Consider the following 25,923-nt stretch of genomic DNA (forward strand, 5'->3'; position numbering starts at 1 on the left):
TTCATTCTATACCTCCTTTTCACTCTCGTTCTTTCTATTCCTCCTTTTTTCTCTTTCCCTCGTTCCTTCTATACATCCTTTTCTCACTTTCTCGTTCCCTTGTTCTTTCTATTCCTCCTTTTTTCCTTTCTCGTTCCCTCGTTCCGTCTATACCTCCTTGTTTCTCTCTTTCCCTCATTCCGTCTATACCTCCTTTTTTCTTTCTCGTTCCCTCGTTCCTTCTATATCTCCTTTTCGCTCTCTTTCTCGTTCCCTCATTCTTTCTATACCTCCTTTTCTCTCTTTCAAGTGGCAGCATTGGCATGCTTCCGAGGGAAAGTCTCTGGCTTGTCCCTTGCTGCTCATCCAGACATTGCCCGATTTCTCGGAGGGGGGCTGCGGCTCCGCCCTCCAGTGCAGTTTATGTTGGGGTCAAAAGCAAATTAAGGATTCAAAACTTCTGTTCAGGGTTATAAATTCTAGACAAGGAATTGTAAGCCAGGCCTTTTTGTAAGCCATCCTGCAAAAAGTCCAGCACCGGCGAGACAGTAGCCCGCGTGGGAGTGATCGCCTTTGATACCACGCCTCAAACTTGCGCCAGATCTGAGCACAAGCTAGGGAGGTGGACCGCTTGCGGGCCTGCAAGAGAGTGGAAATGACCTTGTCAGAGTAGCCCTTATCTCTCAATTGCGCCCTCTCAAGAGCCAGGCCGTAAGACCAAATCGGCAGGGATCCTCCATAGACACCGGACCTTGAACCAACAAGGCCAGCACCAGAGGCAAATTAAATGGAGCCTCCACCATCATCCGACGGTGATCCGCATACCACGGACGCCTTGGCCAGTCTGGAGCGATAAGAATCACCAATCCTCAGTGTAGTTGAATCCGAGGGAGGACTCGCCCTATCAAGGGCCAAGGAGGGAACACATACAGGAGGCCCACAGGTCAGGGTTGAGCCAGTGAATCCAACCCCACCGAGTGAGGATCTCGCCTGCTGAAAAAGCGAGGGACTTTGGCGTTTGCACTTGACGCCATTACATCCATGCCGGGTGTCCCCCATTTGGCACAAATCTGAAGAAAAACTTCTTCTGCCAGTTCCCATTCTGCCGAGTCGATTTGGTGCCTGCTGAGAAAATCGGCTTGCACGTTGCTCTGAGCTGCTATGTGAGCTGCTGACAGAAGCTGCAGGTGGAGCTCGGCCCAGTGGCAAATTTGAGCGGCCTCCGCGGCCAGGGCCCTGCACTGAGTGCCGCCCTGACGATTTATGTAGGCCACCACTGTCGTATTGTCTGACAGGACCCGGACCGCAAGCCCCTTCAGAGTCTTTTGGAAGGCCATAAGAGCCTGAAATATCGCTCTCAGTTCCAAGCGATTGATGGACCACCCCGCTTCCACGGTTGTCCACTGACCCTGAGCATAGCTTCCCTGGCAATACGCTCCCCAGCCCAAAAGGCTGGCAACTGTTATCACCAGGCACCAAAAAGGAAGCGCAAGCGGCATTCCTTGGCGCAGCATCCTGTCAGAGAGCTAACACTTCATACTGAGCCAGGCCGCAGGGAGCCACATTAGTCTGCGTTGATATTCCTGGGAAATCGGAGACCATTGTTGAAGCAGGGCAATCTACAGAGGCCTCATATGCACTCTCACCCATGGAACCACCTCCAAAGTGGCCGTCATCGACCCCAGCAGCTGGACCATGTCCCAAGCTCGCGGGCGAGGCATCCGCAGGAGCAGACGGACCTGATTTTGAAGCTTGCACTGCCCTTGGTCGGGGAGAAAGACAAACCCTGAGGCCGTGTCAAACCGGACCCCCAAATACTGAAGAGACTGAGAGGGGGTCAGGTGACTTTTGGGTATATTGACCGCCCAGCCTAACGCTTGCAGGACTGTAACCACTCTGGCTGTGGCAAGACGACTTTCGGCTGCCGAATCCGCTCTGATGAGGGTGAACTCTGATACCCTCTCGCCTGAGACAGGCAGCTATGACCACCATTACCTTGGAAGAGGTACGGGGAGCTGTGGCTAGGCCGAAAGGCAAGGCCCGAAACTGAAAATGTTATCCCAACACCGCAAACCAGAGGATCCGCTGATGTGGGGGCCAAATAGGAATGTGCAAATACACTTCTTTTAGGTCCAGAGACATGAGAAACCCTCCTGGCTGTACCGCCGCAATGATGGAGTGCAGGGTTTCCATGTGAAAGTGTTGTACTCTTAGGGCCTCATTGACTCTTCGCAAGTCGAGGATCGGTCTGAAAGACCCGCCTTTTCGAGGCAAGACAAAAGAAATGAAATAGCGGCCGCAGCCGCGTTCGGCGGGAGGCACCGGGATCACCACTCCAAGGTGCAGCAAGACTTGCAAGGTCTTCTCTACTGCCGTCCGTCTCATCTTCCGCCAGGGTCGCTTTACTCATACTACCCCCTCCTCAAGTCGCTTCACTGGCTCCCTATCCGTTTTCGCATCCTGTTCAAACTTCTTCTACTAACCTATAAATGTACTCACTCTGCTGCTCCCCAGTATCTCTCCACACTTGTCCTTCCCTACACCCCTTCCCGTGCACTCCGCTCCATGGATAAATCCTTTTTATCTGTTCCCTTCTCCACTACTGCCAACTCCAGACTTCGCGCCTTCTGTCTCGCTGCACCCTACGCCTGGAATAAACTTCGTGAGCCCCCTACGTCTTGCCCCATCCTTGGCCACCTTTAAATCTAGACTGAAAGCCCACCTCTTTAACATTGCTTTTGACTCGTAACCACTTGTAACCACCCACCCTCCTCTCCTCCTTCCTGTACACATTAATTCATTTGATTTGCTTAATTTATTTTTTGTCTATTAGATTGTAAGCTCTTTGAGCAGGGACCGTCTTTCTTCTATGTTTGTGCAGCGCTGCGTACGCCTTGCAGCGCTATAGAAATGCTAAATAGTAGTAGTAGTAGTAGTAGTTTTACGGCAGTGCCGCATCGGGACTCCACAAACTCGTCTCTCACCGGGGCACCGGCACCGAATTCCAATCGGTAACCTTCTCTGATCAGGTCCAGGACCCACTGATCCGAGGTAATCTTGGTCCACTCCTCTAGAAAGAGGGAAAGCTGTCCTCCTACTGCAGGAATCGAGGAGTGGACCGGCATCCCGTCATTGTGGAGGACGCCCCTGAACTCCATGCTGAGACCCGGCTGCTGTGGAGCGTTTGTCCGAGTGAAAGGAGTTCCTCTGCTGAAAACAGGGAACATTGAGAAAACCCAGCAGAGCGCCCCAGACGATACCTAGGAGCTTCACGGAAGCGAGGTCTAGAGTAGGAGGGAAACACAGAACCCTTGGAAGAAGGCCTTGGCCTATCCTCAGGTAACCGCTGGGGCTTAGAGTCCCCTAGGTCTTTAACAATGTTCTCCAAATCCTCTCCAAATAACAGGAGGCCCCGAAAGGGTAACCTCACCAGCCTTTGCTTAGAGGCCATGTCAGCCGCCCAATGCCATAGCCCCGCCACAGACATCTGTTTAGCCGAAGCTCTGACCAGATCATAAAAGGTGTCAGCCAAAAATGACAGGGCTGACTCCATCCGCGGGGCAACCTCAGAGAGGGACCCCGCACCATCCGCGGGCTGTTCCACCGCCTGTTGTAACCGGGAAAGACATGCGCGGGCTACATAGGAACTGCAAATAGACGCCTTTGGCAAGGCCCGCAATTTCAAAGGACTGCTTCAGCGCGGATTCCAGCCACCGGTCCTGCATGTCTTTCAAAGTGACCCCTCCCTCTACTGGGAGAGTGGTCTTTTTAGTCATCGCCGTGACCAACGCATCCACTTTAGGCACCCCCAAAGGGGCCAAGTGCTCCTCACTCAGAGGGTAAAGCTGACCCATAGCCCTGGCCATTTTCAAAGGCCCATCGGGGTCAGACCATTGAGCTGAAATAAGTTCTTGGATGGAGTCATGCACAGGAAAGGCCCGAATAGGCTTCTTAGTACTCGCCATCCTAAGATTAACAGAGGAGGCATCGCCCTCGGCAGGATCATCAATCGAGAAGGCCTGCAAGGCGTCAGTAATGAGAGCTGGCAGCTCGTCGCAGTGGAAAATCCGAACCGCATTGGGATCATCTGAATCCAGTGGCAAACAGGCACCCTCATCTGGATCATCCATCCATGAGGGCCTGCCAGACCCCTCAGACTCCCCACAGCCTGACCCGGGGGGGGGGGGTGGAGGAGGTGCACCACTTTCAGATGGGAAATTTACCCGTCTACGTTTAGCGTCCTTCCAACGCTTGGGGGAAGAAATAACCTCTGTAGCCAGCCCTGGGCCATCAACACCCGGAGGGGATCCAGAATGCAATGCAATGTCAGACACCTGCGGCAGAGCTCTTTTCACCATGAAGGATTTATGCATTAAAAGCACAAACTCAGGGGAGAAAAACTCACCATGACTCTCCGCTTCCGAATTAGGAGAAATGGATGTTGGAGCTCCTTTGGCATGGGCTACTGAGACAAAGTCAGCATGGTTTTGTGAAGGGAAGTCTTGCCTCACAAATCTACTGCATTTTTTCGAGGGGGTGGACAAAGAGGAGCCGGTGGATATTGTATATCTAGATTTTCAGAAGGCGTTTGACAAAGTGCCGCATGAAAGACTCCAAAGGAAACTGGTGAGTCATGGGATCGGAGGCAGTGTATTATTATGGATTAAGAGCTGGTTAAAGGATAGGAAGCAGAGAGTAGGGTTAAATGGCCATTATTCTCGATGGAGAAGGGTGGTTAGTGTGGTCCCTCAGAGGTCTGTGCTGGGACCGCTGCTTTTTAACATATTTATAAATGACCTCGAGATGGGAGTAACTAGTGAGGTAATTAAATTCGCAGATGACACAGAGGCTCATTTTCAAAGCACTTAACCTCCCAAAGTTCCATAGAAACCTATGGAACTTAGCCTCCCAAAGTGCTTTGAAAATATGCCTCACAGTTATCCAGGGTCGTCTCATCGCGGGAGGAGTGTGAAAAATTACAAGAAGACCTCGTGAGACTGGGGGATTGGGCATCCAAATGGCAGATGAAGTTCAACGTTGACAAGTGCAAAGTGATGCATGTGGGAAAGAGGAACCCGAATTACAGCTATGTTATGCAAGGTTCCGCGTTAAGAGTTACAGACCGAGAAAGGGATCTGGGAGTCATCGTGGATAGGATGTTGAAATCTTCAGCTCAATGTGCTGCGGCGGCTAAGAAGGCGAACAGAATGTTGAGTATTATTAGAAAAGGGATGGAAACCAAGCATGAGGATGTTATAATGCCGTTATATCGCTCCATGGTGTGACCGCACCTGGAGTATTGTGTTCAGTTCTGGTCGCCTCATCTCAAAAAAGATATAAAGGAATTGGAGAAGGTGCAGAGAAGGGCGACAAAAATGATAAAAGGGATGGGACGACTACCCTATGAGGAGAGATTAAGATGGCTAGGACTCTTTAGCCTGGAGAGAAGGCGGCTGAGAGGTGATATGATAGAGGTTTACAAAATAATGAGCGGGATAGAGCGGACAGATGTGAAGCATTTGTTTACGCTTTCTAACAATAATAGAACCAGGGGACACAAGATGAAATTAGAATGTGGTAGGTTTAAAACAAATCGGAGAAAGTTTTTCTTTACTCAGCACGTAGTTAGACTCTGGAACTCATTGCCGGAGAAGGTAGTGATGGCAGCTGGCCTTGCTGAGTTTAAAGGGGGTCTGGACAGATTTCTGAAGGAAAAGTCCATTGATCGTTATTAAATTTGGGTTTTTTTGCCAGGTTCTTGGGGCCTGGATTGGCCGCTGTCGGAGATAGTGTGCTGGGCTTGATGGACCTTTGGTCTTTTCCCAGCGTGGCAGTGCTTATGTGCTTATTTATTTATTGCATTTGTACCCCACATTTTCCCACCTTATGAGGTGTCCCCCTACACTCAGACTCCTCTGCAACCGGGAGGGTTGAGACATGAGGCGCTTCCAAAATGGCGCCCACTGCCCGCTCCATCGAGCGGGAAGAATCGCTCGGCATGCTTGTACTAGCACGAGCGTCTAAGCACGTTTTGCACAGCCCCACTGCTGATCTGCGCTTACCACAACAGGAGCAGCACTTAACTCCCTTAGCAGCCATTGCCCGACTGGACGGAAATATAGCTATAAAATGGCGGCTTCGCTCCAAAACTTACCCCGTTCGGAACGGCGTCCGCAGGACCTCCCCGGAGGAGCTGGGCACCACTCTCACCTCAGCAGACCGAGTCAACGAGCTCCGGTCAAGCTGCACAGAACCAGAATCTCTGAAAAAAAAGCCTCAGAAATAGCAACGCTGTACGCGCGTACTTTTTTTTTTTTTTTACGCTGTGATGAAAGTTGGAGGCAGGCAGCAACAGAGGAACTCCGGGAGGTAAGGCAGGGAAAAGGCGAACCTATATGCCTTTAAAGTGGGCACCACCAGCCACAACACCCTTGCTCAACTGGCAAAGCACAGGAGCCACCCCAGGCAGAAATCCATGAGCTGATCAAGCTACGTCCACACCTGCTGGAAGATAGAGAAATACTGAAGGCAGTTGGGGCTAGCCGTCCAAGGGTCACTGTGGTTCTTCAGTGTTCTCTATCTCCACCTGCTGGTAGGCGGATACAACCCATCAGTTAATGGATTCATCTGCTGATGATGACAAGGAAGGAGGTTTTGCCTTCTTTACAAACCTGGAGACCCCCTGCATGCTATATGTATGAGCGTGCTATACCAAAGTTTTGTTACATTGCTGGCCAAATCTCTCCCTTTCCCTTCCTCTCCTCCCCTTCCTGGAGCCCTCTGTGCGCCAGCAATTCCTCCTCCCTTTGGCATTCCCACATTGTGGTCTTTTTCCCTCCCCAACATCCTCTCCTATTTAGGTCGGCAGTGGAGCTGCTGTCTTTGGTCTCCCTGCTGTCTGCTCTGCTCTCCTTTGCATGCAGAATGTGGCTTCTTGGGGATTCAGTCTAATTTTTGTCTATATATTTCTATTATTAGTTTGTGGTTATTTATTCTATATTTGATGAGGGTCTACCTGTGTTCCTGTGTGTAAAAGGAATTGCCTAATCTTTAAGTTTGTACTCTTATTTAACTTACTGTAAGCCACATTGAGCCTGCACAAGTGGGAAAATGTGGGATATAAGCAACAAATAAATAAATAAATAAATAAAAGACCATACATTCTGTTAGCATCAAATGTCTGTGTAGGATTGATCTGATCCAGCTTGTAAGTGTATTAATGTTCTACTAGCCACTGCAATGTTTATGGTGCTGCCTTTTCCTAGGAAGGCTCTTGTTGTGTGACCCCCTGTTATATGGAATTGCTGTATAGGTCCTGAGTGATTTTGTAGAGGTTTGTATTACTTCACAGTATGCTTGGTACTGGATTTTGGTTTTAGCTCTATGCGAGATATATTCAAGTATAGTAGGTATTTTCCTGTCTCTGGAGGGCTTACAATCTGTTTGTATCTGAGGCCATGGAAGGTTAAATGACTTATCCAAGATCTTAAGGAATGGCACTGAGATTTGAACCCTGGCTTCCCTGGTTCTCAGACTGATACTCTAATACAGATAATACATATTCTAAACATGTTTGGTAACAATAAAGACCAGAAGATCTGAAGCCTAGTGGCCATTTGGCAACCTACCAACAACAAAAAAAGTGATAGCAAATCATTTTATGAGTGCCATTAACCACAACATTTCTGTAACAGTTTTGCTGAACACCACTGTTCACATGGCCAACAGGAAGACACTGGACCAAAGAGATAGGACTGTCTCAAAGTACATAAGTATTGCCATACTGGGAAGACCAAAGGTCTATCAAGCCCAGCATCCTGTTTCCAACAGTGGCCAATCCAGGTCACAAATACCTGGCAAGATCCCCAAAAAGTACAAAACATTTTATACTGCTTATCCCAGAAATAGTGGATTTTCCCCAAGTCCATTTAAGAATGGTCTATGGACTTTTCCTTTAGGAAGCGTTCCAAACCTTTTTAAAACTTCGTTAAGCCTTTACCACATTCTCTGGCAACGAATTCCAGAGTTTAATTACACATTGAGTGAATAAAAATTTTCTACGATTCGTTTTAAATTGACTACATTGTAGCTTCATCGCATGCCCCCCTAGTCCTAGTATTTTTGGAAAGCGTAAACAGACGCTTCACATCTACCTGTTCAACTCCACTCATTATTTTATAAACCTCTATCATATCTGCCCTCAGCCGCCTATTCTCCAAGCTGAAGAGCCCTAGCTGCTTTAGCCTTTCCTCATAGGAAAGTCGTCCCATCCCCTTTATCATTTTTGTTGCCTTTTTCTAATTCCACTATATATTTTTTGAGATGTGGCGACCAGAATTGAACACAATATTAAAGTACTTCCATGTATTTCCAGAATACTGCAAATATTGTTCTGTTAATATGCTGTATTATTTTGATTTTTGACACATAATTCCTGGAGTGTATTCAGTGTGTATTACCATTAGTAGCAGAGATACTGTGGTGACATCTGATACAGCTGCACTAGAGCCACACAGTGAAGGACTCCTCCTTTGCAGTGTTCAAATGTGCCTTACTCTCCTTTTACTACTGACATAGGTGTCCCGTCCCCCCCCACTCCAAGGATTTTAACTTGCCTTGTTCCATTCCAGTCTGCCCCATATCCTACCCTAGCTCTGTCCCACGGAGTACTGATATTGATTTGGAAGCTCAGCATGGAAAGACTGAGGACCCCAAGTGCTAAAGAGATACTGCGTCAACTCATACAGGGTAATTCACTTATTAAAATCAAGCGTGGTACCAGAAGATTGGAGGGTGGCCAATGTAACACCGATTTTTATTTATAAACGATTTTTATTGATGAACAGACATTCAAAACAGAATTATTAAGAGCAAACATTCTGTGATCATACTGACATTTCTTGTACATTAACTTACATCGTATCTGTATCATCACTTTTTTAACATTTACCCCCCACCTAACCACCTCCCCTATATCCTCTTAACTTTGAGCTTCATACTTCATGGTAGCAAGTTCTTCCGTAATTTATCAGCTACCTTTAATCCAACTTCCACAAGGAGCGTATGTCCTCTTGGTTCCCCTTGAACTAGGGCATTCCTAACTTATTGAGTACGGCACTTCTTGCTTTATGAGAGATATTTTGTAAATATAGGTTCCATATATTGATAAATTTCTTTCTTCTCTTTAGGTTTCCATAGACCTCCGTAGCCTCCCACAGCATTAGCTCGTGGAACCTGTGCCTCCAAAGCCAAACAGAGGGCAGTTCTGCCTGCATCCAGTGTCTCAGTATGCACTTTTTGCCCACTGCAAATGCCTTACATAAAAATAACTCCAAATTTTTATCTGATATCCCATATGCATTGCTTTTATTCAAAAGTACTCCTCTCCAGGAGGGGAGTATCCTTTGCCCTAATACTTGTTCTAAGTATTTCTGTGTCGCTCTCCAAAATGATTTTATTCTATCACATCTCCAAAATGCATGTAAAAAGGTATTCCTCTCTCTGTGGCATTTAGGGCATTGGGCATCAGAGATTCAGCCCGCCTTTGCTGCTTGTGATTGTGTTATGTATCCCCTATGTATAACCCTAAATTGGCTCTCCTGCAGCTCAGCCCCCCCCCCCCCCCCCCCACTTGCCTGGGTATGTCTTTGATCAGTTTTGCAAAGTTTATGCCTTTCAACTCATATCCCAAATCTTTACTCCATGTGTCTTTAAGCTTCTCATATGTTTGAGAAGGACCGAGCGACACCAGAGCTCTATGCAAACTCGATATTGAAACCTGTCCGTATGCATCCCCTTTCAGGAACTCTCGCATCCTATGACCCAATTTTGTGCCCAAAGCTGCCTGATCCAAACTAAACCAATAATGACGTAGTTGTCTGTATATGTAATGATCCTTGTTGGCAAGTGCAATTCTCTGCTGCAGGTCCTGAAAACTATATAGGCCTCCCTCTTCATTCATTAGGTGTTCAAGCAGAGTAATTCCCATTTCCAACCATCTAGCAATTATCCCTTTCTCTAACCCCGGGGGAAAATCCCTATTCCCCCGCAATGGGAGTTGATCACTAACATTGGGATCTTGTCTCCAGGATTGCATGAGGAATTGCCAGACACGTTGCAGTGGTTGCAGCAGTATGCTTCCCCTACAGGTAATTGGCAAACTTTGTGTTTTAGCCTGCAGAAGAAAATTCAAATGCCAAGGACCAAAGAGTGCACGTTCCCAGCTAAGCGGCATATGTTGATTTGTATTAAGCAACCAATCCCTGATATGTCTCAAAAGGCACGCCTGATTGTATCGCTTAATACAAGGGAATCCTAGCCCTCCCTGAGCCCATCCATCATATACAGTAGATATTCAAATCGTAGTTTAGACTTCCGCCCCCCCATAAGAATTTCTGACACATCCTATTTAATTTTCGTAAATCTTTACCCAGTTTATGTATTGGCAACACCTGTAAAATATAGAGCCACCTCGGGAATATGATCATTTTAAATAGGTTGATTCTGCCCATTAATGATAAAGGCAAATGGCTCCATCTCTCAAGAGAGCGTTTGGTGTCCTGTAACAGCTTTTCGAAATTAATCTTATACAGTGTGGTGGTATCCATAGTCAGCCGCACTCCTAGATATCGAAATGATTCCTCCGCCCATTTCAACGGGAGCTGTCTTTGCCAAGCTCCCGCTTGATCTCCCTTCCTCTGCAAAGCTTCAGATTTCTCTAGATTTAGCTTAAAGCCAGAGAAATCCCCAAACTCTGCCATACATTCTAAAAGCGCTGTCAGTGATGTTTCAGGATAAGTCACATGTGCCAGTAAATCGTCAGCGAAGGCTGCTATTTTAAAGATATCTGTGCCAACCTTGACTCCTTGTACATCGGGTGTCTGTTGGATATTTCTAATCAGTGGGTCAAGTGTTAATACAAACAATAAAGACGACAGGGGACATCCCTGCCTGGTCCCCCTATGTATAGGGAATGGAGGGGACAAAATTCCATTAACCCACACCTGGGCTTGTGGAAGATAATATAATGCTCGGATCGCCTCCTGAAAAAACCTTCTTATACCATAAGCGGCTAGTGTGCCAAATAAGAAGTCCCAGACCACCCTGTCGAACGCCTTTTCGGCATTGAAACTAACTAACACTGACGGTGTGGCCTGTGTAGACACCTCCTCCAAGGTTACCAATACCTTTCTCACATTTTTAGTTATAGTTCTGCCCTGTACAAATCCAACCTGTGAGTCCTCAATAATATCTGGCAATACTCGAGACAGGTGGTTTGCCAAGACTTTAGCAAACAGTTTTGCTTCAAAATTTAGTAACGATATGGGCCTATAAGATTTGGGTTTCTGTATATCACGCCCTGGTTTTGGAAGCACTATGATCTGCGCTGTTCGTAAAGAAATGGGCATTTGCTGCTCTTGCACTATGACATTAAACATTGAAGTAAGGGGTTCTACGACTTCATCCCTCATCAGTTTGTATAATTCTCCTCTATAGCCATCTGGGCCTGGGGCCTTCCCCAATGGTGCCTGTTGTATAGCCCATGACACTTCATCTGTCGTTATGGGAGCATTTAACATGTTTAGGTTCTGTGCATCTATCTGCGGAAAGTCTTGCCCAGCCAAATACACCTCACTATCCATCGGGTTGGGTCAGGAATGGCATATAACTTCTGATAGTATTCTTGCAAGGTACGATTTATAAAGACATCTTTATTTTCTAAAATACCACTTGAAGAATACAATGTGTTTATTTTATAATTGCCTTGCCTAGGATTTGCCAGCCTAGCCATCATCCTACCACTTTTATTAGCGTATTTATATAACTGATATCTGTAGTACGTGTAATTCTTTTGGGCCTTAGTATGTAGTCTCTCATTTAAGGTTTGCTGCAGTTCTAGAAGCTTGGCTTTTAATAGAACATCATGTTGGCGACCGTACTCACGCCTTAAACATGTTATGTCCTTTTCCAACCTGTGCATGTCCCTCTCCCATGTCTTTTTCTGATGACTTGTGTAAGCGATAATCTCACCCTGGATTACAGCCTTGGCTGTATCCCAGTAGAGTATGGGAGTTGCCCTATGCTCCTGATTGGTATCTTGAAACTGCCTGTATTTGTTTAGTATAAATTCCCGAAAACCCTGGTCTTTATATAGCCTTATAGGGAACTTCCATCGGTATTGACCAGGACTTCCCTCTATAGGTTCCATAAGACCATCACCATTGCATGATCTGAGATTTTGATGGGACCTATTTCTGCTGAGCGAATTTTTGTAAATAATTGACGAGAGATAAAAATATAATCAATCCGCGACATGGTGGCGTGTGCTCGAGACAAATGAGTGTAGTCTCGCTCCAGCGGATGTAAAGTACGCCACACATCCACCAGGTCCAGAACCTTACTCAACAGACCTATTCCTCTGGAATCTGCTCCTGACCCCCCTTTGTAACACCGATTTTTAAAAAAGGTTAAAGAGGAGATCCGGGAAATTATAGACCAGTGAACCTGATGTTGGTGCCGGGCAAAATGGTAGTGACTATTATTATTTTTTTGTATTTTATTTATAATTTTACATATATTAATCAAGTCTTATACTTGAAAAAGAAAAGGTACTGCATCATAAGAAAAAATTCTTCATACAATATCTAAAGAAGATAAATAAACAGAATAAGTACACTCAAGTCCTCCATTATTGATCCAAGACTTACACATTTGGAGTTATAAGTCGTACATTTTTAAAAAGAAATTATTGATCCTGTCTAATGGGAGTTCCAATTTTCAAATTGAGCACACTACATGTTAATTAAATCTTAACATATACCGTCCTAAGTTCTTCTGGCTGCAAGAAAATCTATAAGTTGTGAGGATTCAAAAAAATACATACTTCACTGACTGGTAACAGATAACACATTTACATGGGTAACGAAGAAAAAAAGTAGTCCCCAGTTAGAGGACACCTGGCTTTAACAACAAGAACTGTCTACGTCTTCTTTGTGTCTCTCTGGAAACATCAGGGAATACAAGTATTTTGAGACCCATGAACTCTTTATCTTTATTTTTAAAGAATTGTTTCATGATCCAAATTTTATCCGGAGGAAAAGCTACTGTTACTAGTAATGTAGAAGGAGACACCAAGTCCATTGTTGAGGCTTCCAGTATCGCAGAAACATCTATTGGTTGTTCCGGTTGTTTTATAGGAGTAGAAGAAGAGGCCTCAATAGTTTTAACCGGTTTATGATATACCTGAGTTAAAGGGGGAAGAGATTCACCCGGGATTCCCAGTATCTCTGTAAGGTATTTTTTCAACATTTCCCTTGGAGCAATTGTTATTGCTCTAGGGAAATTTAATAATCTTAAATTATTGGCCCTCTGAGAATTTTCCAAAGATTCAATTTTCCTTCTCATATTAGTACAGTCTTTAATAGTAGTTATTTGAGTTTCTTGGATTTTTTCAGAGAGTTCCAGTTGATTTATTATTTTTTTTTAAGTTTCTTTTCTATCATTTTCAGTAAATTCAACTGTTTCCTCTAATTTTTTAACATGAGTCTCAAGCAATTGTATTTGGGGACATAGAGTTTTGCCCAAGTTAACAATTAAACCCCATAAATTGTCCAGGGTTACCTCCGCTGGTCTGGCTTCCAAAAACGCCAATGTGTTCAAAGTCTGTGAACCTTCAGTAAAAGTACTTACTGGTTGCATTGTATCTGCAGTCAAAGGATCTCCCACATGAGAAGTTGTAGACTCCTGAGCCAAACGTGAGCTGGAAATATCTTCAGCTCGTGTATTCTCCGGCGAGTTTTCCTTGTTCCCTCGTGGCTCCTCTGCCAAGACACTTCCTGCTTGCAGAGGAGACGACGACGCCGTCGGAGAAACAACGCCCAGGGGCTGTGGGGGACGCGCTCGGTTGGGGCTTAATGAGATGTTATGCACAAGTGGCGATTCGGGTCCTCCATCTATTCCCTACACCGCAAGCGTGCCGCTTTCCGACCGGTAGTGACTATTATAAAGAACAAAATTACAGAGCATACTCAAAAACATGGATTAATGAGACAAAGCCAACATGGATTTAGTGAAGGGAAATTGTGCCTCACCAATCTATTACATTTCTTTGAAGGGGTGAACAAACATGTGGATAAAGGTGAGCCGGTTGATATTGTGCATCTGGATTTTCAAAAGGTGTTTGACAAAGTACCTCATGAAAGACTCCAGAGGAAATTGGAGAGTCATGGGGTAGGAGGTAGTGTTCTATTGTGGATTAAAAACTGGTTAAAAGATAGAAAACAGTGAGCAGGGTTAAATGGTCAGTATTCTCAATGGAGAAGGGTAAGTGGGGTTCCCCAGGGGTCTGTGCTGGGACTGCTGCTTTTTAACATATTTATAAATGACCTAGAGATGGGAGTACCAGTGAGGTAATTAAATTTGCTGATGACACAAAGTTATTCAGTCATTAAATCGCGGGAGGATTGTGAAAAATTACAAGAGGCCCTTACGAGACTGGAAAGTCTAAATGGCAGATGACGTTTAATGTGAGCAAGTGCAAAGTGATGCACGTGGGAAAGAGGAACCCGAATTATAGCTACGTAATGCAAGGTTCTACGTTAGGAGTCACTGACCAAGAAAGGGATCTAGGTGTCGTCGTTGATGATACGTTGAAACCTTCTGCTCAGTGTGGGTGTGGCGGATAAGAAAGCAAATAGAATGTTAGTTATTATTATGAAAGGAATGGAAAACAAAAATGAGGACGTTATAATGCCTTTGTATCGCTCCATGGTGTGACCGCACCTCGAATATTGTGTTCAATTCTGGTTGCCGCATCTCAAAAAAGATATAGTAGAATTAGAAAAGGTGCAGAAAAGGGCGACAAAAATGATAAAGGGGATGGGACGACTTCCCTAAGAGGAAACGCTAAAGCAGCTAGGGCTCTTCAGCTTGGAGAAAAGACAGTTGAGGGGAGATATGACAGAGGTCTATAAAATAATGAATGGAGTGGAAAGGGTAGACATGAAGTGTATGTTTACTCTTTTCAAAAATACTAGGACTAGGGGGCATTAAATGAAGCTACAAATGTAGTAAATTTAAAACAAATCAGAGAAAATGTTTCTTCACTCAATGTGTAATTAAACTCTGGAATTCGTTGCCAGAGAATGTGGTAAAGGCGGTTAGCGTAGCAGGGTTTAAAAATGTTTGGACAGCTTCTTAAAGGAAAAGTCCTTAGACCATTATTAAAACGGACTTGGGGAAACTCCACTGCTTATTTCTGGGATAAGCAAAATAAAATGTTTTGTACTTTTTTGGGGATCTTGCCAGGTATTTGTGACCTGGATTGGCCACTGCTAGAAACAGGATGCTGGGCTTGATGGACCTTTGGTCTGTCCCAGTAGGGCAATACTTATGACAACTGACATGTGGAGCCATTGGCTACCTAAAAGAGATTGCATATGAAACAAAATTTTGCTTCAGATATAATACACTATAAAAAAAACAGTTGTCCATTTCTATTCCCTATAAATTAATTTAATGGGAATTCCACAATACAATTCAGCATAGGTTTGTTTTAATGGTCTGGCAATGTAAAGTACTGTAAAGGTGCTGCAATGGTTGCGTGTTGGGAGTGACAGAACTTTCATAGATGCTTGTTAGTGATTGAGGGCTTTATTCACTAAAGAGTTTTACCATCCCCATAGGCTCCAGATGGATGGAAATCTTCTTGAAGGGGACCCAAGACCTTAATTTTCAGGTTATGTGTTTTAGCTCAAGGAGAAAGAGATTTGTGTTCAAACTGGAAGCTTCCCTGTACAAGTCAGTGTGCACTTGGGATCTCTCAGTTCAGCGGAAGGGAGTAGGTGTTGTTACGTATCCAGGTTGCAAAGGTTGTTTGATGTTTGAGAGGTAGAAGGAACCAGAATTGAAAGGGGCGGTGGCTCTATAGCACACATAAATTGCAAGGAACAAATCAACCATTAGGCTTTCTGAAATGGCAGGAAAACTCTTCTACAAAGTTGAAACCTAAACAAACTTTCTGTTTATATCCAATCATTATTTTTTAATTGGAGTATTTATATTCTTTATTTACAGGATTTGATAGACTGGCCTTCATCATAACAACACTATGCCAGTGTATGGAAACAGGAGATAAACAGTCATAAGTAGTACATATAAATGTGTAATTAAACAAAAACAGAACGTAGGTGAATGCTAGCCACTGCATACTTCTACCCCACACAAGAACTTTAAGAGGCTATAAATTCAGCCCACAGTGCTAAGTGGCTTCCAACTGCGGGCTGAACTAAACCCATATGTTCTGTGCTGGGGCATGCGTGGCTCTCTGCATTGAATATTTGGGTATGCCCACTAACCTAGAAGTTAACTGGGCACCAGTCAATATTTAGACCAGTGTCTGGTTAACTTGCTCATAGAGATAGGACAGCTATTTTATTGTTTTAACTTTATGTGGTTATTATTTAGCAGATTAGCAGACTGCAAATTACCCCTAACTAGCTAAATTGACGGTCCGCCCTAACCTTGCAAGTTAGTGGGCGTATTCAGCAGCACTAACCAGTTAAATGCTGATGAATAACAGGTGTCGGCTTACTGGGGGGGGGGGGGGGGGGGGGGGAAACCAGGCTGGGGCCTCTCCTGCCTGATTAAATCCTTTTGGAATATGGATCCCATAGTAAATGATGACAAACAACGACTGACTAGTGTATCCTGTTGAGACTGCTAAGGATACAACCCACAGAGCGAATATCTTCAGATTTCTGCTTATCTGGGATAGCCTTTTTTGGCTTCCTCTTTTGTATTCCAACCTCTTTGTTAGAACAGAATTACAAGATCTCCACCTAGTTTCCTCCAGCACCCACCTTTCTCAATTACTGTTGAAAAGGGGCAGATGCTGCCAGTGATAAGATTACAGAATAAGAATATACACCACATACACAATGTGGTGTATACAACATGACTCATAAAGTTCTTATGTCTATCAAAAGGGCATGTATGACAGCTGAGACTACCCTTCCCCCCTCCAAAGGCTGAGAGTGCTGCCTCTCCCACCCCCCAGTTGGCTTGTGAAGCAGAAGCTGGGCCTGGGATTTTAATCTAGGTCCTTGCCTGAAAGTACATAACTTGCAGCACTATACCAAGGGAGTGGTGTGGTTGCACAGGGCACAAATGCTGCTCCCATTGGCATGGTAATGTAGGTGGAGCAGGGGGCAAGTCACACAGGGTGCAAATACATAGTTCAGTGGCCAGCGTAGAAAGCTATGCACTGATGGCTCAATACACAGTTTATACAAGAAAATATACTGCAGCTATGCATTAATCAGAGCATGCAAATTATTACAAGCTGCAGCTCACTGCAAAATTACTCCTTTTGTCTGCGTGATTGGCTCTTGCATTGACAGATAGGGTAACATTAAAAAAAAGGGAAGCAACTGGTCTCCCTCCCTCACTGATACTCCGGACAAAAAAAAAATCTCTGGTAGTCTAGCGGCAATCCCCCACCCCCATCATACCTTGAGGATACGGGAATGATGCCCACTCACTCCTGCTTTGGCATAACCATCTAGGAAAATGGTGGTGCCTGACTCTACCCAGTGCATTCTAGGATTTGCTCAGCGAGGTCAGTTTGTCAAATAAGGGATTTTACCTCCTGTTTGGTAGCCTGCGTGGAGACTACCAAATAAGGGAAACATTTTCCAAGATGGTGGTGCCAGGGGCAGGAGCCAGTGGGTAATAACTCCTGCCGGGGGACGGGGAGTTTGGGGACCAGAAGGGAATGTCACTAGCCACTAGGGATTTTTTTTTACTGGAGCCAATGTAGAAGGGTGGATATTGGACCACAGGGGCCTATCCTGATTGGAGGGGGTGGGGAGGGAAATCAGGGGCCTGGGAGGGTGGGCTTATTAGATTTTCTGTCCCAGTGTAGAAAGCAAGCCAACCTTTCTATGCCACCTAAGAACTGGCATATTGCGATTCTGCTCTTTTCTGCATCAGAGTGGAATAGGTAATATACTACTTAGCATTTATTTTAATGTACCATGTGCCAGTGTCTATTGCCTGAGCCAAACTCATTTCTGCATTGTTCACCTGCTAACATGCACCTATCCCTTGTTAACCAAACACTGCTGCCTGCCATAGTTTTATGCCTCTGCCCCTAAATATAGGCCTGACAGCATGTGCCAGTCACCACTCTAGCCAGAAAATGATCTAGGAGTGTCCATCTCAGGTGACCTGAAAATAGCCAGTCAACAGGGGACATAACTACCATTCAGCGAGTCTGGTAAAATGCCCAGGTCTACCCAATGGTAGGGGCCACCTCAGGTTGCACCTTCCTTCCATCCGACATCACTCCAGCTCCAGTGCTGCCAGTCCTCCACCTGCAACAGGGTGAGCTTAGAAACCTGCCTCTCTGGCCAGCAGAACCTTTCCTGTGCACGTCCCGCCCACAGGAAGTTGCACCAAAGAGAAAGGCTGCATATAGGAAAGGCTCCACCTGCCAGAGGCAGGTTTCAGCACTCTCTCTGCTGTGTGTGTGTGGAGTACTGGGACGGGGAGAAATTGGAGCGATGCCAGACCCACTCAGCTGTAGGAGGGGGAGGGAAATATGCTGGACCCAGGGACAGAGAGATGCTGAGTTGGCTGGCTGGCGGGCGGGGGAAGAGAGAGAGATGCTGGACTTGAGTGGTGGAGTAGAGGGAAGAGACCTGGAGCAAAGGGGAGGGGGCCAGATGTTGGACCAACTAAAGGAGGGAGAGATGCCAGAGCATGGAGGAACGGGGGTGCAGGATGAAGGTAAGAGACATACATGGGGAGCGACAGGAACACAGAAGAGGTGCTGGCTAGAGAGTTGCACGGGGACAGAAATCTAACCTGTCCCTACTGCAAGTAATCTCCTCCATCCCAACTCCTGGCCCGCCCAGCCCTTGCTGTGCAGCAGTCACCTTGACCCCCCCCCCCCCCCCCCAAGAAAGCCAGATTCTACAAGTAGTAAAAATTCTAGTAAAAGTAACAAACATTTTCTTCTGTACTCTAAGATAGCAGATATACAGATTAGAAGGACCCAAAGCAGTCCAAAACAAGTAAAGTTAGAAACAACACAGTTTATACTTAATTGTTCACCTTTGGGTTTAAAAAGCAAAACCATGTGCATGGAAGGACTGGATAAACGAATTAAAGCAAATGCCCTTAATACGTAATACTTGGTAGTAATAATGCAACAGTGATGGAATATTCACATAGCAAGGAGCCTGAGGCAGCAGATTTATTTTCCACTGAACATAATTAACTTTGTATAAACTTGGCCAACTTTGTTTCTGAACTGGCCAATATTGTAGCATATTTAGACTGATGCTGGAGAGAACATCTGCATGCAGGAAGCCCTTCCCTCATTATTCAATACCCCTCTGTTAAATAATAATAATAAAAAAGGCAAGTGCATTTTTATAATATACCACTGCAATCCACAAAACCAAAGGAGCAAATTCCTACATGCCATCCTTTTCTTTTAATGTAGGCGCAGGAAAAAAAAGAGATTTTAAATGCTCCCAGGTTTTAAACTCATGTTTAATGTGGGATATAAATGTAATAAGTAAATAAATAGATAGGTGCTCAACATTCAGAGTTTCTGATTCTCATAATATGATGCCTGTTTTAGTGGCCCATTACCCAGGAAGAAAAAAAATCTTTGCACGAATAACAGTGCTAGGGTGTACCTTTAACCAGCTCCTCCAAATGACACACTGATTACAATTTATAAACAAATTACTACTCTACCTATGAAAAACTGTTCTGTTATACTTTCTCTGTGTACATCTGTACGATGCACAAGTCGGTATGCTTGAAAATATAAGCGAGATTAAATAAAAATGCTACCAATAGAGAATGACAACGTGCTTTCCTGCCTGCTGATGCGGATTCTCACCCCTCCGCTTGTTTAAAATGGCTGATGAGATTTCAAGCGGTGGCCTCGCAAGGCTGTCGCTTGAAGTCTCAGTGGTAATTTTAAACAAGCAGTGGCCAGAGGATCAGCAGCAGTGGGCAGGAAAGCGTAGGGACCTTTCCTGCCCTGAAGCAAGCCACTAGACCACCAGGGTAAGCTGAGGTATGTGTGGGGAGGGAAAGCAAAGCTCCATTAGTTTTACGGTTCCGTGGGAACCCCGCAGGACCCAGATCCATCCCCATGGGATCCCCTTGGACCATCCCTATGGGATCCCCACAGCCCTGAAGGGGATTCCCGCTATCCCTGTTCAGCTGTCTAGTGCTGGCTTTGGAGGAAACATTGGGACACAAAGAGGCAATACTGGATACAAAGGGGGAGACCGGGACACAAAGAAGAGATACTGAACGTGGGGGGTGGGTGGATAGGGACAGGCAGACATCCAGCTGGACAGGATGGATAAGGGCACACAGAAAAGATAAATGCTGGACATAGAGAGAAGAAATGTGAAAAGAACAGGAGAGACACTAGGACCAAAAAAAACAATGCTGAGACAACAAAGGTAGAAAGTGTTTTTTTTTTCTGAATTTATTTTTTGTAATGTCAGTTTTGGAAAGTATGCATCCTCCCCCTCCCCACTACCTTGGGAGCAATGGTGCAATAGGGGGGCCCATCTTCAATTTTTCTGCCCAGGGCCCCTTCAGTCCTAGCCAGTCAATGTAATAAAAGTGTGCTCTGCTGCAGAAATCGACCTAGCAGCATCAGGAAAGAGGAAAGGTTGTATTTAGGTAAAGTGATAAAAAAAAAACACTATGTAAAAACAATGCACACATCCTTTACTCCAAACTCTATAAAAATAAAGTTACCTTATTAAAAAAATAATAAGAACTACTACTTATTTATATAGCGCTACTAGACGTACGCAGCGCTGTACACTTGAACATGACGAGGACAGTCCCTGCTCGACAGAGCTTACAATCTAATTAGGACAGACAAGATAAACCAAATACAGAAAGAATTAACAAGTCTCGACGTTACGACTTCTTTAGCCTGTAATGCTCTTTTAAGACTTCACTATCTTAGGAACAGAAAACCATGCAGCAAAAGCTAGTACTTTAGGCAATGTAATGTCTTGCCTACCTAAAACTTTTGCTTCCTTGCTCCTCAGCTAAGTGCCTAGCTAAATACCAAAAATTTCACACAGAAGTAATGACCCTGGTCCCTAGGCACGTATACACTGACTTCCATCCCCCACAAAAAGTACCCCAGCAGGATTCTCAACCTCCAACTTGTGCTGAACCTACTGTGGAGACTGAAGGATACCAAAAGCAATTGCTACTGAGCGAAGAATATACGGACACAAAACACAACAATAATTAGGAAGAGGGAAAATAAGCTTTCCTAACCCAGCTTCACTTTCTTCGGAATCCAGGTTTTAAACATATAGTTAGATTAGATGTACAAGTCTAGCCATTAAATAATAAATCAGAGGGCAGCAAAAACTCTCAACAGTATTTACAAAGCTTGAGCTACATGCAGCAGCTCATCAGCTCCCCACAAACCTGCCCCGCCCGGTGATTATCACGTGACTAACAAGGCCGCAAGAATTCCGACAGGCCACGCCCAGCCCTCCCCTTTCCCGCGAAACCTAACCAATCAGGATCCACTAGTCCAATGTTCGGCTTTTCGGCGCCAAGCTCCAATTCCAAACCGCGCTCAGCCTCAGACCGATTTCAGAGTGCAGCGAAGAGTAGTAGGAAAGACGGTCTCTGTGTTTCTTACGGGTTGGCCCCTTTATTTTTTTTCAAATGAGAAACTTGTAATTTTTTAACAATTTAATTAATTTTATTATTTGGAAGAAAACTTAGCAATTATTTTCAGAGTCCCTGTGGGAGGTGAATCTACACAACGTCAGTCAGTCGCTCTAAACGGTAAGTTGTACTTTTTCAGTAAATTATTTTTGTTGCGCGAAATCCGTGGCTTGTCAAGATGGTGAGGGTATAGGAAAGGTCAGGCTCTTTGGGGTCAAGTTACAAAGGTAACATTGTAGGAGAAGATGATATTGGAGCAGCGTATGGCGACTGTTGATACCATGTTTTTTTTTTTTCTTTTTTTTTTACACTGAAGTGGTGCCGCCGTGGCGGGATAAGCAATTCACGCGCGCGTTCGGGAGGCTGACAAGATGGAGGAGGAGCTATGCAGCGATAACCGCAGTTCTAGCTATCTAATAAGAAGCCTGGTCTCTCCTCTTCGCATTTGTTCGCGGTGACCGGTTGAAAAGGGCAGGCGCAGGAGGTGTCTTGGGTGTGGTTAGGATTAGGAACATGAGCGCTCATTGCAATTGCATTGCCTGGCTGTTGTAGTTGAAGGTGTGAGATCGTCCTCGTGCTCTGTAGATCTTTTCTCTCACTCCCCCTCCCCCCCCGGCTCGTGTTCTCTTTGGTTTATGAAAAGCTGGCTGTGCGCCACTCACTGATAAGTTGTTAATCTGTAACCGACGGCTTCGACACCCCAAACTCAGCTTTGGGGTCTGTCTGGCCGGCAACTTGTGAGCTTCCTTGCACAGTGGAGATGTGTGTGTATCTGTATATACTATGCTTCTCTCTCTCTCTTTTTTTTTTTTTTTTTTTTAATCATGATGTGCTATATAATGCAGCTAAGACTGGTTATAATTCAGGACTACCAACTGGCTCTTGGTTTGGCCGGCAGGGTCGATCTGGTCCTGCCTCTAACTAACCTCGTGTCGTGTAGGATCTTGTAGTCGCTTCTGATTTACCAGTTTAGTTCTATACTATACCCCAAGTCCCCGCATCCAGTGTGAGTAAACCTAGAACTAGATTAACCAAGTTGATAAATATGGAGGTGGTTGGCAACACGTTACAGCCCGTGCGGGATGCTATACTATACCTTATTGCGGGTGGAGAGAGGGAGGGGTGGTAGTGTGGCAGCTTGTCCCTATGAGGGTTATTTTTGTTAATTTAATTTTGTGTTGCTGATGTATTACGTATAAAAGAAAATATTTTATGAAATGACAGAAACAAAGAAGATGTGAAAAACATGACAAACTTGTAGATTTTGATGCCGGTCCCTATTCTTGCAGAGACTGTTGTATTCTACAACCATGTAGTAAGAGTATTTTGCTGCTAAAGCTAGTATTTGTACTGTTACATCCACCAGTATTATGCATAGTTTATTCTTTCTCGCGAAGCTTATTTTTTTTCTTTCTCCCAACCAAGCTCTAAATATTAAGAGTTCCCCCCCTCTTTCTCAGAAATAAGAGTGAAAAGAAAAATCACTGATTCTCCCCACCTCCCTCCCCTACATTACAGCTAGACATCATGTGGATCCAGGTGCGCACCATGGATGGCAAGGTGACCCATCGCATTGATGACCTCTCCAAGCTGACCAAAGTGGAGGATCTGCGTGTCAAGATCTGCAAAGCCTTTGGGGTGGGATTGGACAGGCAGAGACTGTTCTACCGGGGCAAGCAGGTACTGGGGACATGAAGTAGAGCGTGAAAAATTATACTTCATAGCCAAACATTTCTAAGATTCTAAGCAAACCCAACCTATTGTGCCATACAAGCAAGGAAATATGTGATACAGGTTTAATTACATTGAGCAAAATATATATAATATAGTGAAACATAAAATAAAATGCAAAAGCAATCTGATAAGTTGTTCCTGAGGTATACAATACATGAAGCCTTTAAAATAGGCCTTCACCTTCTTAGTTACCTTGTGCATGTAAGTGCATGTACTTCAGTGCAATTTTAGAGAGGCTGGTCTGGGGATGAGTTTGGATGGCATGTGGGTGGAGCTGTGGTTGTTTACTCTTCAACAGGTAGTCTGGGGGGGGGGTGTGGGGGCTAGTGCAGCATCACATAAAATGGTACCCATAGCGATAGTCTCACACGACTGCTAGTAAGTCGTTCATATAAGGAAATATTTCCTAATATATTTTTTTGATTTATAAGAAGTCTTTATTGATTTGTGGAAAATCCCTGTACATCAAAAACTACAATAAAGTAATTAAAGAATTTTCAGCCTGTACAATTCTGAAAAACAGGTCAAGGACCAAACAGAGTCCACTGTTAACAGTAGCTTAAACATTGACCTCGTATTTGTAAAGATTTTTCAACATTAATACAACTTAACATCCCTTCTCTGGTTATAGGGAATACCCCCCAACCCCCCTCCCTCTCCATTACCCTCAGAATTACACTTCAAACCTATTTTCAATAGCCAAGGTCTGTCAATAAACCGTTTCGCAACTATAGACCTAGTGGAGCCCAGATCTTGTCCCATTTAGCTAGTTGTTTTCGCTCCTTTGCCAATAACTTCTCCTTTTCGGCAATATACCTGAGTAAAGTTTGCCATTTAGTCATGGAGGGAGTGTTGTTCTGTTTCCAGGATCGGACTATTATCAATCTTCCCGCACAAAAACTGTGTTTTGCTAATGCCTTACCCTCCTCTCTAAGTCCCGTAATATTTTTATGAAACAGGTACACTGCAGGATCCCAAGGTATATTGACCCCCATCCAGTGTTGCACCCTCCCCTGGATTGCCTTCCAAAATGCCCCCACTTGTCAGCACGACCACCATATGTGTCCTAGTGTACCTACTTGACTACAATTTCTCCAACACATCGGGGATACTTTGCTAAACATGTGGTGCAATCGAACTGGGGTTAGATACCTGCGATATAGTAACTTAGTGATATTTTCCTGAATATTTACCGCTGGGGAAATCTTTACTGATAATCTTTCCGTTCTTTGTCACTCCGCTACTGGGTAGCATATTCCCAATTCCTTTTCCCATTGAGCACGATGCTTATAGTTTATCAGTAGGAGATCCCGTAGGTACCCATATAGCAAAGTGATCAGTCCTCTAGTTCCCTGTTCCCTCACACACAGTTCTTCCAAAAAGGTGACCTCCCCACACGGTTTATCCCGCATGCCTGAGGACATAAAAAAGTGCAGCAATTGAGAGTAGGCATACTGATCTTTCCTGGGCAGATTGTAAGTATCAGCCAGCTCTGCAAATGGGACGAATCGCTCTCCATGCACTAACTGCCCCCATAAATCTAGACCACCCTGTGCCCATCTAGTGAAGGCTGATTGAGAGCAGCCCAGTGGAAAAGTTGTTATATGCTATAGGTGGTAGCCTAGAGTTATAGACTCCTTTTCCTTTCCATTCTATCCCAACAGCAAAATGTAAAACGAATAGGGCTCACATCTAGTCCTAGGCGTCGATGTTTAGGTGCTAACCAGAGCATGTGTCCGAGTTTCAAAGGGCTGTAAGTCAAATATTGTTCCACCCTTACCCATAATTTATGTGGGGCCTCCTGAAACAATTCTATCACTGCTTTGACTTGAGCCGCTCTATGGTACAACTCTAGTTTGGGAACCCCCAACCCTCCTTTAGCTTTGCGTGCCATGTATGATACAGCACTATGGACTCTGGGTTTGCCTCCCTTCCAAATAAATTTTGTAACCTGTTTTGCAAAGACTGAAGCAACTGATCGCCAAGAGGTAACGGTATTGATTGAAAAAGATATAGTAAATGAGGTAAAATATTCATTTTCACTGTGGCAATCCTACCAAACCAGGATAGGCTTAGCGGAGCCCATCGTTCTAATTCCGCCCTAATCTCTCTCAATAAGGGGGTATAGTTCACTTAATCGCTCAAGATTGCTTGTGAGAGAGACTCCCAAGTAGCGGATGCCGCCAATTACCCACCTCAAGGGATACAACTGTCGACACTGCTGACAATCTTTGGCTTCCATATACTGTGCCATTGCCTCAGTCCTGGCAAAATTAATTTTGAATCCAGAGACCCGCCCATACGAGTCCAGGTCCTGAAACAACCTCGGTAAGGAATCTAAAGGTGAGGTGAGCGTTAGAAGAACATCGTCTGCAAACAATGCAACCTTAGACTCGCACTCCCCCACCTTCACTCCAGCGATCCCCGGGTTTTTCCTAATATTCCACGCCAGAGGTTCCATCACAA

The 25,923-nt window shown here is 44.8% G+C and overlaps 1 protein-coding gene across 4 annotated transcripts in view; it reads left to right on the forward strand.

Moving 5' to 3' along the window:
- Positions 1-21,631: 21,631 nt before the first annotated feature.
- Positions 21,632-25,923, forward strand: part of UHRF1 (ubiquitin like with PHD and ring finger domains 1) — a 171,535-nt gene continuing 167,243 nt past the window's right edge. Inside the window, exons 1-2 of one of the 4 annotated variants that reach the window (XM_030219374.1) lie at positions 21,632-21,843; positions 23,242-23,403. In XM_030219374.1, the coding sequence (XP_030075234.1) occupies positions 23,251-23,403 (153 nt within the window). In that variant the 5' untranslated portion in view covers positions 21,632-21,843; positions 23,242-23,250. Of the gene's footprint in view, positions 21,844-22,201; positions 22,282-22,457; positions 22,486-23,241; positions 23,404-25,923 lie in introns of those variants that run through there. The other 3 variants (XM_030219375.1, XM_030219376.1, XM_030219377.1) reach the window with 3 other exon arrangements.

The sequence above is a fragment of the Microcaecilia unicolor genome, chromosome 11 (assembly GCF_901765095.1).
Source record: "Microcaecilia unicolor chromosome 11, aMicUni1.1, whole genome shotgun sequence".
NCBI lineage: Eukaryota > Metazoa > Chordata > Amphibia > Gymnophiona > Siphonopidae > Microcaecilia > Microcaecilia unicolor.